Source organism: Cricetulus griseus, chromosome 2 (assembly GCF_003668045.3).
Source record: "Cricetulus griseus strain 17A/GY chromosome 2, alternate assembly CriGri-PICRH-1.0, whole genome shotgun sequence".
NCBI lineage: Eukaryota > Metazoa > Chordata > Mammalia > Rodentia > Cricetidae > Cricetulus > Cricetulus griseus.
This window is the reverse complement of record NC_048595.1, coordinates 234873523-234888804: the sequence shown is the minus strand read 5'-3', so window position 1 is coordinate 234888804 and position 15282 is coordinate 234873523. Positions and strand designations below refer to the sequence as shown.

At 45.6% G+C, this 15282-nt stretch overlaps 1 protein-coding gene across 5 annotated transcripts in view; it reads right to left on the bottom strand.

The window, feature by feature from the left end:
- Window positions 1–15282, bottom strand: part of Ctdp1 (CTD phosphatase subunit 1) — a 60692-nt gene that overhangs the window by 37903 nt on the left and 7507 nt on the right. For all 5 annotated transcript variants that reach the window (XR_003482990.2, XM_027403676.2, XM_027403677.2 and 2 more), the window contains exons 2-8: window positions 13007–13090; window positions 12233–12326; window positions 11695–11823; window positions 9168–9318; window positions 5548–5638; window positions 3191–3357; window positions 1186–2214 (exon numbers count right to left, since the gene is read on the bottom strand). Coding sequence is in view for 4 of the 5 variants with exons in the window: in XM_027403676.2 (XP_027259477.1) it covers window positions 1186–2214; window positions 3191–3357; window positions 5548–5638; window positions 9168–9318; window positions 11695–11823; window positions 12233–12326; window positions 13007–13047 (1702 nt within the window). In the remaining variant the exon portion in view is untranslated. The remainder of the gene's footprint in view (window positions 1–1185; window positions 2215–3190; window positions 3358–5547; window positions 5639–9167; window positions 9319–11694; window positions 11824–12232; window positions 12327–13006; window positions 13091–15282) is intronic.

Genomic DNA, 15282 nt, shown 5'->3' with positions numbered 1-15282 from the left:
TCCCCAGCTAACTGTGTTTCAAGGAAGTCATTCTCTTCAAAGGAAAAGGTAGGATAAGAACATGCCTGTCACATCTCACATCGTCCCTTTGGCTGAAGTGTCCACAGAGGAAAGAGCTTCAGAACTAGGCGGAACAGAGATGTGGACCAAGTTCTGGATAGTCCCTACACGAGCAGGTGCACACACAGACACCACAAGGAGGGACCTGATGTGGAAGGACGACAAGAGGTTGCTGGGGCCAGAGAGCCTGTCTGATCCCCACTAATTGTGCTAACTGCTCGGTCTACAGAGCAGGTGACATCACAGTCACAAGCCAGAGTCAATCAAACAAAACTGCAACCTTTAAGGAGACTGGGAATGAGTCACCTCCACAGCCGAGCAGAGCCCCAACTCACTGACTATTGCTGAGAACTAGCAAGGGGACAAGATAGCATGGGTGATCTTTAGTAAGTCAAACTGCTTATGACGACCATTTAAAATAGTAACTGGCTATTGGTTTTCTTTAAGCTTTCCTTAAAGCAGCATCAATTACCATGCTATACAAAACATCAAAATAAATGTTCTAGGGACCCAAGACAAGTGAAATGTGTACAGGAAAAAACTTTATCCAAAGTCAATTATCGAGAGAGAGAGAGAGAGAGAGAGAGAGAGAGAGAGAGAGAGAGAGAGAGAGAGAGAGAATGAGAGGAGAGAGAAAGAGAGAGAGAGAGAGAGAGAGAGAGAGAGAGAGAGAGAGAGAGAGAGAAACACATGCGTGCAGTGCCATACACAAATGTGGATGTCAGAGGACAAGCCTGGATGCTGGTTTTTTGTCTTCCACCGTGACGCAGGGGCTGTTGTCTGCTTATGCCAGACTATCCTGCTCACAAGCTTCTGGGATTCTCCCGTCTGTCACTGCATCATACTGTAGGAGCATAGAGATTGTAGACATGCACCACTAAGCCTGGCTCTAAATGACTCCTGGGGATCCTAACTCAGATCCTAACACCCATGTGGCAAACACTTCATCTACTCACTTATCTCCCTAGCCAGTCACCCTGCTTTTAAAAAGCCATGTTTATAAAGAGTGTTCCATTATGATCTGGCCTCGAAAAGAGACCAAGGGAAGCACAAGAGGTGCATGCTCACCCGGGAGCACTGTTGGTTGCTGTCCCTACCGAAAGGATCAGGGATGGTGTCACATACCAGCTCTAGCAGCAATGAGATGAGTGGCCCTGTCGGGGGCATCAGGGTTCAGCACCAGCTGAGTGAGGACCTTGGCTCCCAGGGCCGTGGCATGATAGTGTTCACGAGTCTTCTCCACAGGGAAGTTTGTTGGGTGCAGCCCACTGAATATCACAGCCACATCTGCCAGCACCTTGCTCTTGAGCTCGGGCACAATTTTCCGTATATCTGGAGCTTCCTCTAGCTCCTTCTTGAGGTATCTGTCGTATTTTGTGTAATAGTCGGTGTGGACCCGGACCAGGATCTCCTCAAGGTGTATCAAATGGTCATCATCATCTGTGTCCTCTTCCTCCTCCTCCCCCACACTCTGGTCCAGGGACTCGCCCGCAGTGACACCCGACTGTTCACTGTTCTGTGACTCTGTTTCAGCCTCCTTCCGGTCCACACAGCCATTGCCCAGGCCACAGAGACTGTCCCGTTCACCCTCCTCCTGTGTATCCAGGTCTGATACTTTATCACCCAAGGGGCTTGCTGTAGGTCTTCCCCCACTTGTGTCAGGGGACGCCCCCTGCTGTGGAACTTTGGTTCTGTCCTGTGTGGCTGGAGACTTCTGGTCTCTTTTCTCCTCGCCCTCCGCATCAGAAGCCGAGAAGGACCTCTGCCCTTCTGACTTGCTGCTTTCACTGCTCTCACTGCTCTCACTGTCACTGGACAAGTCAAAATTCAGATCCTGGGTGGAGTCTCCCTGAGTGGGCTGTACTCCTGGTGTGGTCCGATTATCCCATTCACAAGACACTGGGAGATCGGAAGGTTCTGTCAGCCCATGGCCACCGGGACTGCTGGTCGGAGAGGCCCGGGTGAGGGACCAGGTATCCTTCTCGTCAGTTTTACTGGGGAAAGCTCCTGGTACAGCCTCACCACCATTGAGCTCCCTAGAGGCCTTCCCAAGGCCATTGCTTTGCTCCACCCCAGGAGCAGGTCTGCCTTCCTCAGGATCCTTCACTGACAGAGCTTGTTCCAAGATATCGGCTCCTTTAGAAGAGTGACTGACTAAATATACACACAAAAGGAAAAGTTACTGTCACTCAATGGCAAATAACTTTCAAAATTAAACTAAACTGCCCCCTCTCCAGGACAGCCTGAAATGTCTGCCCTCTAGCTCAGGCCTCAGGAAGTTTCTGATCTAAAAGCCAGACAATAAGTAGCTCAGGTCTGTGGCCATATACACACCTTCTGCCTTTATAGTCCATGTGGGTGTGGCTTTCCAGGTCAATGTCCATATCAACAAGGCCCAAGAAAAGGGGTTTTACCTTCTCTCTCTACTTTAGTGACTATGGGAGTTAATGGCATGCCTCTAAACATTCTTTTAAATTGAATTTGGTGATGCACATCTGTAATCCCTGAATTTGGGTTGAAGTAGAGGGTCTGGGCTACATAAAAAGACTATGTCTTAAAAAAAAAAGGGGGGGGGGGGAAGGAAAAAGAAATATACATTTCCTTCAGACACTCCAGCTCACAAGTCCCTAAAAGACACTGCCTACAGTATCCACGCAGGCAACAGACTAAGTCCCTGCTTGGAGTTGGTTCTTATAAGGGGAACAACTGTAATCCATATCTCACTTCCTCTATGGGATATATAATCCACAGGGTGTATTGTTTAAGAAACCCTGGGATGAAATGCAACAGCATCACAGTTAGATACTCAACATTTTAAATATTACTCAACCAGTAAAAATGTAAACAGTATGATATCCCCCGCTACTCCCCATTTTCTCCTCCAGGTGAACCCAGGGCCTCGTGAAAGGTAGGTGAGCAGTATAACCATGAACAATATCATCAGCCCCTAATATGATTTTTAAATATTCTACTTTTTATTGCATAAACCCAATTGCCTCAGGAAATTTGAAATACAAAAGAAAAAAAGGCAAAAAAGAATAAAGTGAATATTGAATTTATAAGTCATTATAGAGGTACAAAAAGATAAACATTTATCAAAATGCTAACTTCACAATGCCGAGTCACCCACCTCTTTTTCTTGTCTGAGGTTCCCGGGACCCAGGGGGTGCATTCACGTCCCCTGTACCTGGGAAGTAGACATACTTCTTCACAGTTATAAGGTTAGGGGCAAACTTCCAGACATCTTCTCGGTCGTCAATAATGCAAACCATTGAATCTCCACAGGGAAAGAGATTTCTACAAACAAAAACATGCAGTTTACACAAACACTCATCTGCCAGTTGCAATAATCAATTTTTATTCTGCTAAAAGAAACAATTTTGTTCAAATGACTGCAGAACCTAGAAAAGCTGTTGCTGTTATTGATGCATAACATACTGCCATTATTGGTCATTTTATATAAATATATATATATATAAAATTTGAATTTTTGGAAACTTTAGATGTGCTGTCAACTTTGGAAAAAAAGTATCCCAGTTTACCGTGTTGAGTTGGCATTATACAAAAATTAACAGCCATATTGGTCTAGAAATGTTGAACTTAATTTTTTTCCATTTGTACAGGGGTAACGCACTGTATTAAATATGTAAGGTATATTAAAAAAAAAAAGAAGAAGAAGAAGAAGGGATTTTGAGAGCCCATCCTATGTGAAGGGATGCTCTCTTGGCCTGGACACATGGGGAAGGGCCTAGGCCTGGCCCAGGATGATGTGGTAGACTTTGGGGAGCCCCCTTTGAGGGCCTTACCCTGCCTGGGGAGTGGAGGGGGGATGGCTAGGGGCAGGTGGGTTGTTGGGGGGGGAGAGGGAGAAGGGATTGACATGTGAAACAAGCTTGTTCCTAATTTGAACTAATAAAAGAATTTAAGAAAAAATAGTAATTTTCTTCCACTGTTTGACTCCCCTTAAAAAAAAACTTCTAAAAATGTTAACTTCTCCAGTCACAGGTCAGAACACAGTTCTTGTAAACAAATGGATCAGACCACACTCACAAACACAGCCAGGGTACAGAGCCAAGAGTTCACCTGGGACCCGAGCATGGACCTGCAGCTGTCCCTGAGCACACGGCAGGTGCAGCACGTGCCTGTCCAGGGTGATTTCACTGGGGTCTAGCAACCATCCCTTTAGACAGCTTTGTATGCTCTTGTGCTTTCAGTTTGCTCCCTCTACCATAGCTAGCAAAAGTGAGGCCTACTGTCAACTGGACACCTCAGTCTCTTCTTGTTATTGATATTTTAGGTCTCTTGGGAGCCCTTAAAGATTAAGTGTCAGAAGAGGGTGCCTGTGTAAGCCACACCCCTTCACCTGGCATAAGCACACTCCAGAAACGAATGCCACTTGATACACAGGAGCAGTAGACACAGGCTTTCAGGGTAGAAATGGGAACTGCTTTGTGCAAAAGTGAGAAAGTTCAGATATAGCACTGCTTTCCAAGTAGGACTTGGATGAACTAGCTCTGTCACAAAAACTTAGAGAAGACAGGAAACAACAGAAAGGAAGAAGTGGAAACAGGAAAGATATAACACTTGGCTATTTAACTTGGGTTTTATATATAAGTGGAATGAATGCCTGGCAAACTGCTAACAAATTAAAACTCTGAGATGCTGGCACTGCTGTCCTCATCCTTCAATTCAGAAAGCTATGTGAAGAAACTGGGACGTTCTACCAGCTGCTGGGCTCACACTGCTGCTTCCTACAGACCCTCCACTTTCTCTCGGCTACTTTGCTTTATGAGCCCCAGACTGGCACCTCCAAGGTGACTGCTTCCTGTCTCTGCAATAGTGAGGTCTAGCCAGGCCTCTAAAATGGCTGGAAATTGAAGGTTTCTTCTCCCAGGCCAGCTGGTGAAGGGAGGTATGGAAGGCAGATGGGTGAGAGATGAAGGGGAAGCCACCATGTAGCCCATGCAGGAGAAATGATTACCGTACCTACCACTTCTGACAGACACGAAGAACCACCTCAGAGTAGCTGCACAGGTACCCTTAGGCCTGTGGTGGTTTGCATGAGAAGACCCATAGGCTCATAGATTTGAATGTTTGGATCCCACCTGGTGAACAGTTCTGGGAACATTAGGAGGTGTAGCCTTGTTGGAGGAGGCCCAGTTTCACTATGGATCAGATATGGGTTCTCAGCTAGTACCCCAGCACCACACCTGATGACTGTCACACTCCCCACAATGATGGTCATGCACTAACCCTCTGAAACTGAGTCTCGAAATTCAATTTCTCTTCCTTTCCTTTTGTTTTCCCCCAAGACAGAGTTTCTCTGTGTAGACCTGGCTGTACACCAATGGCCTCTGTAGACCAGACTAGCCTCAACTCGGAGATCCGCCTGCCTCTGCCTCCTGAGTGCTGGGATTAAAGGCGTGTGCCACTACTGTGTGGAAACCGGATAGTAAGCAGTCCCATGGTAATTAGTCAAGTACATACCTAAGGTTTCCTGTTTTAGAAAATGGGTCAATACATTCATCTCTAGACAATATTCGATGAGAAAAAAGCTTCTTCTCAGGGTCCAAAAAACCTGTAAGATAAAAACGGACAATGGTCGTGCTGTGCATACAGCACTTCACACTGTGACCAGTACATCTGAGACCTATTCTTCTCTTACATACCACAGTATGTCTAAAGCAAAACCAGCAAAACCACATTTGCTGTCTACAGCAACATTGACTTGAAGCATCTGGAAGACACACTGTGCTGCATAAAGCCTAGACGCATGGTCTCAGGATCCCCTAAGGACACTGCCCTAATAACCCCACTGTGTCCCATCAGATCCCACTTCCTCCCACTGACCTACCTCCCACTGGTGCCACTCGTATCCACAGTCACCTTGCTGTACACAGTGCAGTACACTTAGGACTTAGGGTCCTCGTGTGTAACTGCCATTGGATTTCACATCCTGTCCAGTTTCCTCAGGCTCTGGCATAAAGTGTTCCCAGAAGAATTGTACACTTATGTTGGTAAAGATACTGTCTACAGTTTTATTGGATATTGCTGTCCAATTCTGTCCAATATGCTTCTGATGGACTGGGTACTGGAATTCTTCCCTAAAGCCACAGCTAGAAATGGAGTCAGTGCCCAAGGCCTCAAGTGTCTGCTAGTACAGGAAAACTCACAGCATCAGGATTTGAGTTGGCAGCCACACAGGGCCAGGGTTGTTAGCTGCCTCCTATGGTGACACTGTCAACACTACCACCAGTACAGACACTATTAAAGCAGCAAGCTCTCCTTCATCTGAGCTGAAAGCAGCCTGGCATTCTTTCTTCTCTTAACGTCATCACTGGGGCCTTATTGACAGGGGCCTGGTACAGTAACACACTGAGTGTCACAGGATGAATGAGGGTGAGACCTAGATGAAACCCAGGATGTGACTTTGCTTAAGCAAATGTTCTCTTGCTCAGTACTGACACAGTCCCTAAGCCTCTCCATTCTGGTCCTTGCTGGGTCTGTATGGTCAGATCAATAAAACACAGTATCTACAAGGAGGAGTGACTGTAGGCCAGTGGTTCTCAACCTTCCTAATGTTGTGACCTTCTAATACAGTTTCTCATGTTGTGGTGACCCTGAACTATGAATTATTTTTGTGGCTACTTCATAACTGTAATTTTGTTACTATTATGAACAGAAGTATACATATCTGACATGCAGAATATCTAATAGGTGAGCCCGGTGAAAGGGTCCTTCCACCTCCAAAAGGGTTGAGCCACAGGTTCAGAACTACTGCTCTAGGATTTGTCCAGCAACTGTCCTAAATAACTGTAAGATCTTAAAGAACCCCAAATAAGAAATATTTACCAGCCGGGCATTGGTGACATACGCCTTTAATCCCAGCACTAGGGAGGCAGAGGCAGGCGGATCTCCGTGAGTTTGAGGACAGCCTGGTCTCCAGAGCGAGCACCAGTATGGGCTCCAAAGCTACACAGAGAAACTCTGTCTCGAAAAACAAAAACAAAACAAACAAAACAAAAAAAAAAAAAAAGAGAGAGAGAGAGAGAGAAAGAAAGAAAGAAAGAAAGAAAGAAAGAAAGAAAGAAAGAAAGAAAGATTGACATTGCTATTAGATGGGCAGGAGGCACAGGCTCACCCACAGGAGCCAATCCAAAGCAAGAAAGTTTATAAATGTTGGATGCTCAGTGGACATTTTTCTTATGAAGAAAGAGCAAAATGAATGTAACTGTTCAAAAAGAGATAGTTACTATGTAGTTATGTGACAGAGATTTATTAACAACCACAATGGTATAAGAATATTGTGTGAGAAGAACATGGCGCGGGTGTGTATGTAAGACTATGGGAACACACAGACACACACACCAAAAGAGGGAATACATGTGGACATAATGACAGTGGTGACTATTTTTCTAATTTTTAGCTTTTCTGACACCTTTAACTTAAAGATGAAAAGCACCAAAGTGCTCACTTAACTGGGTTGTTGACGTCTCTCCACGTCACCTGCCTAAAGCTTGCACCTTTATCACTGTTACCCCAGGAGTCACTAATCACCACCCAGAGAGGCAAGGTTTCAATGGAAAAGCCACAAGCTTGGGTGTGCATCGACTTTTATATAGGATGCCTTAGCTGCTGGGACTGCCACAGCCAACTGCTGCAGACTGGGTGATTTATAACCAACAGCTCTAGAGGTTGTAAACCCAAGATCAAGGCATCTGCAGCTCCCGCGACAGGCAGTAGTCTCTGTTGATGGTACCATCTCATTATGCCTTTGAAAGGCAGAAAGGACAAGCAAGCGCCCTGAGGTCACTTTCATAACCTCCCAAGGCCGCCACCTAATAATCACCTTGCTGATTAAAGGTTAGAATATGCACTCAGAGCACAAGGTTCTTTATTGGTCTGATGGCTTACCTTCCTATTACACAATCACACAAATCTTCAAATCCTATGTTCCAGGTACACAGGAGTCACAACCTTAAAACACTGAATCACAGACGATATGGATCAGCTTTAACATCTGGCTTCAGTGTTTGTGACAAAAACAGTATCAGAGTAGATTCACAAATTATGATGAGTATATATTCTAGTGGGAGCTTTTGACAGCGGGGAGGCAGGATATGTTTGGGGTAGGGTGTGTGTAGTACGGGCAGAGTTTGTGGAGGGAAGAGTGTATATGGGAAATCTCTGCAATTCTGCTGTGAACCTAAAGTTGACCTAAAAAATAAAGCCTATTTAAAAATAGGCTACAAAGAAACTGAAGGCTAAACGGAGATTCTAAAGTATCAACTCCATCAACAAAGACAGAGATCAATCTGTACCTTTGAAGTGTGTGTGTGTGTGTGTGTGTGTGTGTGTGTGTGTGTGTTGTGCGCATGCGTAGACCCACTCATCCATGCATGCAAGTGTGAAGGCCAGAGGTCAACACCAGGTTTCTTCCTCCGTTTCGCTGTTTTCCATGTTTTGAAACAGGGTACCTGATCCCACTGGTTCAGAAACTGGCTGGCCATTTTGATTTTTAATGGTGCTGGAGATGTGCACTCAGGTCCTCATGCTTGCACAGTAAGAGCTGACTTTGAATTTAAAGTGCTCACTTGAACAAGTTCTGCAACTGCTACCCACTCAGGTGCCACAAGCCTGCTGGAATCCATGTTTCCTCCCTCATCATTCTAACAGGGACTGAGATGTACAGTAGCTCAGTGGTAACTTCTAGCTTCCTGTAGCTAGAATTCATTCCCTGGACAGTGCTGCCATCTGGTGGCCACTGCACACTAAAAGCACATGAAGTGACTGCCAGTGAGACAAGCAAAGGCCAGGCCACTCGGTTCCTCAGTCTTCAACTAACTCATGATGGCCGATAAAGCATTTGGCAGACATTTAGACAACAGAGCTCCAAAACCACCTTTAGTGAGCTAAAGGAACTACCTTTGAAAATGCACCCACATAAGTTTACCTCACCTATGGTCCCAATCAACTTTCCCACTGTAACTGCCAGTTCTAACCCCCAGTTTCTGCACTATTCCTTGTTTTGAAGAAAATGCACTTGATAACAGAAAATAACTTGCCACCTATATTCGTTTGTAGACCTCACACTGTGCTTGACTGACCTGCAATGGTGTGGGCATAGAGACGGCTGCCAAAAGTGAAAACATGCAACTCATACAGCTTGGCGATCTTCTCCAAAAAGTCCCTGCAGTGAGGCCGCAGGCGGGTGTGCAGCATGGGCTCACCCCGACCCAGCTGGAAGTGAAAGATGCCCTGTAAAAAGAATAGCAAGAGTGAGAAGAGGGTGCAGGGGGAACTGCCCAGGTAGCGTCTGAGCTGTGGACCCTGCAAAGCCTGCAGACTACAGGACAGATGAGGGGCTTGACTATACAGGGCACACAAGATCCACATACTGTACAAATGAGGCACGGGGAGGTGTGTGATGATGGATGCCACTGACTATCATAACTATGCCAACTAGCCACTGTAATAACAGGCTACAGTAACTACCTCTCATAATTATAACGTCCATGACACTACTTACTATAAACTACCTGGTAACTATCAGTCACTATAACCACCTATAAGTATTCAGGATCAACCACCATGATAACTATCTGTGATAACCACCATCATGTCTTGGGATCAGTGCTAGGCTGTGTGTCCCATCTGTGCTATTATGTTATTGCCTTCACCTCTGCTACAGAGCTGTAGCCACCATGCTGAACACACCCATGGTGGTTCCTGAGCTGCCAATGAGGGTACAATTGCTAATGGCTGATACACAGCTTCACTAGGGTGTATGAGTGATGAATTAGTGGTCTAGATCACCTTTCAGGCAGGCGAAATGTGTATTATTTTGCAGCTAGGGAACGAAGCTACGATCTGTTTACTTCTATTTACCATTATTTTCTCAGCAAAAATACTGACTTCTTTAACAATTAAAAAGGGAAACTACTTAGGACTGACACTCACTAGCTCCAATATAAACACACCAGGATGGTGAAACTGAACTGTGTCAAAGACACAGAGTGAGAGATTCTATTATTAGCTTCCCCTTCTCAACAGTAAGCAGTCCAACAGTTGTAATGTTAACCTCCATAATGGTACAGGCATGGATGGATGGCCAGAGCAAGAATAAAGAGCCCTTCCCCAGGTGTCCAGACTTCAGAACTAAACTCAGAGGCCTACAATTATGTTTCAGTGGTGGCCCAGGCCCTGGCCAGAGGTGACATCCTCCTGGCAGTACTGATATTAGGAGAGATCTAGACCTGCCTAAATCACCCTATACAGTTTAATATAGTTCCTCAGGTTGTGGTAACCCCCTACTATAAAGTTATTTTTGTTGCTGCTTCATAATTGTAATTTTGCTGTTATAAATTGTCACGTAAATACTATTTTCCAATGGTCTTAGGTAAGCCCTGTGAAAGGGGTTATCCCTGTGTAGACACTGTAGTAGTCCAGATTCCTTACAAATGAGAACTGGTTCAGTCTGTCTTACTGAACTAATGTAAAATGTGCAACTCCAAAGGCACAATAAAAGAAACAACCACAGCAACACATGTTAAGACACACAAGAGTGAAGTCCTTCCACTATGTGCCCTTCAAATGCCCCCTACATAGGCAGGTGGTGTGACTGAAATGACACACTATTCAGTAAGAACTTCTCTGACACCAAATACCGTATACAGGACAGTGTACATTGTCCTGTCCTATTTCATGATACACAAAGAAAACTAATATACATGTAAGCATAAGCTGTGCCATGGAGGCAAAACTCTAGTCATATTAGGCTAGTCTTCACAAAACTCTACCTACACTCTTGTTAAATTATTTTCACTGGTCACTATTCATATCACCATTATATCCACAGCAGTTCATTCAAGCAAAGGAATTTGGCTCTATGGTGACCCATACATCTCCTAGGCTGTGATCAGCTTCTAGTATCTTCCCATCTCTAGACCTGGCACAGCAGGACACATACAAAGCTGTAATGGTTCCCCAAATCTAAAATATTAGTCATAAGTCACTTGCCCAACAGCTAATACTTTAAAACCTGGCAACCTGACACTAGCCAGGCCTTCCTTGTTAACAGTCCGAATGACTGCAGGCTTTAGGTCATTTTCTCTTACAGGCACTAAAAGCTTTTTGCTCCTAAACCTCAACTTCCCTCCAAACAGTTGATTTCCCATTCAGGCTTAACCTCAATGTGACTCCACACCTGGTTACTTCCTATGTCACCCTGGAGAATTCAATTCCCTCATAGTGATTCCCAAGTTCTCTTGAACACAGACACAGATATCCTCTTGTTCTAGACATCCAGATATGAGGAACTCTACGAGACCATGTCCTCAATAGCATGTCTTGTGTGTCACCATCACCCCCCACCCCCGTCTTTACAGGTGTCTGAACTCTTACATCCTGGTGACCCCAGCAGATGTGACCTTCACACCAAAGCTCAATGCTAACAGTAAGAGGCCACGGTCAGTGCCACCAGGCCCAGCCCAGACACAGACACATGATTGGCCTGTTTCCCACATCTAGGTGATGACAGGAACTCACTTAAAACAAGATAATGTACTTTGAAATATAATCATGGGGTCTGAGGCTGTTGTGAGAGCCGCTGTGGGGAAAGCTGGTGTCACTCACTTTGTTGGACATCTGGGGACACTGCTGTTCAGTCGTATGAATCAGGGTCTGGTCCAAATCAACCATGAGGACCAGTTTTCTGTTTCGATGGAGTCGTTGCTGATCTTCCCTTCCTAGTTTTTCAGCTTGCTAAAGTCAAAAAGGAAAAGAAAAAATGACAATGTATGTATATTTTGATTAAAAAATAAAATTCAATTTGATTAAGAAAAAGCACATAGCAAGTTCCTAGTCATCACCTCTGCCTCCATGTTAGCAGCCTATCACAGAATTTCTAAGCAAAGTCTGGCTCAAGGGGAACTGAAGCCACCCCTGCTATTGTGTTGGCAGCACCAAGGAGGTCACTGATATGCAAAACTAAGAGCTGTGGGGCTTCGACGCATCCATCTAGACACAGGTGTTAATGAAGGAAAAAATAAAAACTGGCAGCTTCCGAGTCTTGGGAAGCAATGTTCCAGATGAGGGTTGCCTATGAAAAGATGTCTACCCATACAGGCTCCAGAGTTCCCCTAATGAGCCCAGCAGCTGCTGCTCCTCTCACCTCAGAGCTCACCATCAACTCCGGCACACTGTGGACCATGGAAACAGTTGCTGTAGAAAGTGGTACCTGCTGCTTTCCATTTTTACTCTGCAACCTGTGAGTGTGGAAAGAACATCTGGTTAACTGAACGGAAGGGACATCTAACTGTGAGCGGCATGCCGTCAGCACATGGTAACCAACACTCCTATCCTAGCACCCTCCTACAGACGCCAAGTGAACGCTGCCTGTCTTTAAACATAGGAAAACACTAGAAACTGAGCTCTAGGTCATACCTACAGCCAGACGTGCCAGTCATGTGCTCAGTGCAAGAGTCAATTCTCTGTGTAAACCAACTGCAGTTACACAGAACCAAACAGAAACAGTGACAACCACCTTCTACCTACACTGCTGATGACTAGAGATCACTTAGCATCAGTGGTCAGCTACAGAGCATCAGAAAAACAGGCTCAGCGTCAAAGCTGTGCTACATCCTGAATAGGGATGAGGGTGTGTTCCAGACGTAGAAGGTGAGTAGCAATCTCCACTGAGAAAAGCACATGCCTTCCAGAATACTGAAGAAATGTACCCTGCACAATCTAGGGTGTCAGGCAATGATGGCTGAAAACACAAAGGATTCTTTCCTTGGGTTTGAAACTGGCCATGGTTCTAGGCCCAACTCTTGGCAGAGGCAGCAGGACGCTGTATTATGCCTTCTGCACCACTGCCCTCAGTACCCACGGGCTCACCCACCCGAGAACCTCAGACTCTGAAGCCTCACTCCCCATGTGCACTCACTGAGTCAGGTCCTGGCCACACTCAGCACACAGGCCCTTCATGACAACAGGATGGCTGCATCCTTCCAATCTCACCAGAAGTGCTCTGCAAAAATAGAAGTAAACATTAACAACTTAATTACGTTAAAAAATCTCTTGGTTCATCCCCATGGTGTGAGAATGGGCACCTGAATGGGAATAGCATCCCAAGCAAGTCTTCAGGCTGGCTCCATCTGACTCCCAATTTACTCTAGCCAGGACAAACATCTACTGCTTTTAAAAGCAAGCTGCAGAAGTCTAATTTGAAGAGGAGATGACACACAGATGGTCTCAATAACTACATGCACACCACCCTCTCACGTTTCTGATAAAGAATGAGTCAATACCAAAGTTTTGCCTACATTACTATAAGCGCATGTTTGCATAATTCCAAAATAAATTCCTGTTCCCTCTCACAGATGACTCCCAGTCTAGACCAGCTCATAGTCATCTGACATTTTCCTGACAGAATTATCATAATATTCGCTAGCTGTCTGCTTGTTTTCTTTGAAAACAGTATTTGACCAGGTAGCCCACACTGACTTCCCCATCCTCTTGCCTCAGCCTCCCAAGTACTGGGATATGCCACCATGTCCACTTTCTAACTTTTAAATAAACAGAAACTATTTTTCCACTGCCTCAGGGAGGGATTACTATAGTCAATTCCCAAGAGTGTAAAAGCAGAGGCTGCACCCTGATAACCCATCAGAGATTCGAACCTACAATATGGCTTAGCAGGGTCCTTGTCAGGCCCATGTTTGTTGCTGGGACCTTTCCAATTATTTCCTAGTGGCATGAAATTAACAGTCTCCAGAAACAGGGTCATCTCCTAGAAACCAGAACTGGTTCTGCCCCACTCTACACGCAAGAGCACTCTGCTTCTTGGTCTCACTTGTCCCCAGCAGAAGCTCCCAAGGGCCCTACCTATCATACTCTAAGCCAGAACACTTGGCCCTTCCAGGGACCTGGCCAGAGCAGACTTTCCACTGCTCCCCTCACAGCACTCTATTGAAAGAGAGGAAGGGAAGCGGGGCAAAGATGAGACCAAAGCTTGGCCAGGTAGGAACAACAAAGGGCACTTCCCTGGTGTGTACGGCACTTCACAAGAGGTACAAGGCCAACCCCAAGACTGTACACAGCTCCGGGTCCAGCCTCCCTGGACAGAGTTTCTATTCTGGGTCTCTGCACCCATCCCTGCCTTCTTGTGCATGAGGTTTAGGAGAGGAACTCACCTGAGCTGGGCATATGCCCAAGGGCCTACACCACAATCCAGTAGAGACAAGAGAGCTTTTTCCACTGGTGCTGTGTGATACCATAGGCAAGAAAAAGCAAAACAAAAGAGGACTTTTGATTTAAGGTTCATACCTTATACCAAACCCGATAGATTACAACTAAACACAAAGCCTAGTGCCAGGTGCAGGATCTCTCTGAGTTGTTGGCCAGGGACCCACAGTCCTAACAAAGAGCTACTATCTAGCATGAAGAACCCTCACAAGTCAACAATAAGATTGAATAGGACCTTGATTATTGTAGCTCTAAAATAAGTCTCCAAACCAGTTAATAAAAGCTCCCAACTCTATTCTTTCTTCCAGTGGTTGTTTGAGGTTCCCTGTATTTCTGTACAGACATCAGGACCAGCTCAGCATTTTCCGTAAGCACAGCTGCTAAACTTAAACTCTGCTTGGGTAACAAGTCAGCATCTTCCACATGGCCACACAGGCTGCATGAGGAAACCACCTCCTCCCCACCCTCCAGCAGGATATCACCTTATCAGTATTAATTCAGACACAGGAAAGTTCCTTGAGCCCTTAAGTACCCCTGCCCACCAACCTCTGTGGAGTCAGCCTGGTTCGCTCCCTCCTGTGCCTGTCTAGAAACCAGACTAGGGATGTTTTACATGGTAGCACTGAGCTACCATCAAGAGCAGGAGTAAAGTCATAAAGCTTCTGTGAGGACAGAGTTGGAAACAAAGACAACCACCCTGGTGGGTAATCTGTCCAGTTTGGTCTTCCCTGGAGCATGGGCCCAACATCAAAGCCATGGGCAAAAACTCCTCTGCTAATAGGCTCAGCTTCAAACACAGAAGAAACATTGTCATCACCTAAACAGTGGGCTACACAACTTACAAACAAAGCCCACATGCTATCTGCTGCCACACTCTTGATGGCTGTGTCTGCTTGCTGAGCATTCCCAACCCCATTTCTGGTGTTTCTGGAGCATGAGAGATGTAGGCGTCTGGGGTTGGTCCTGTGCCCCCAA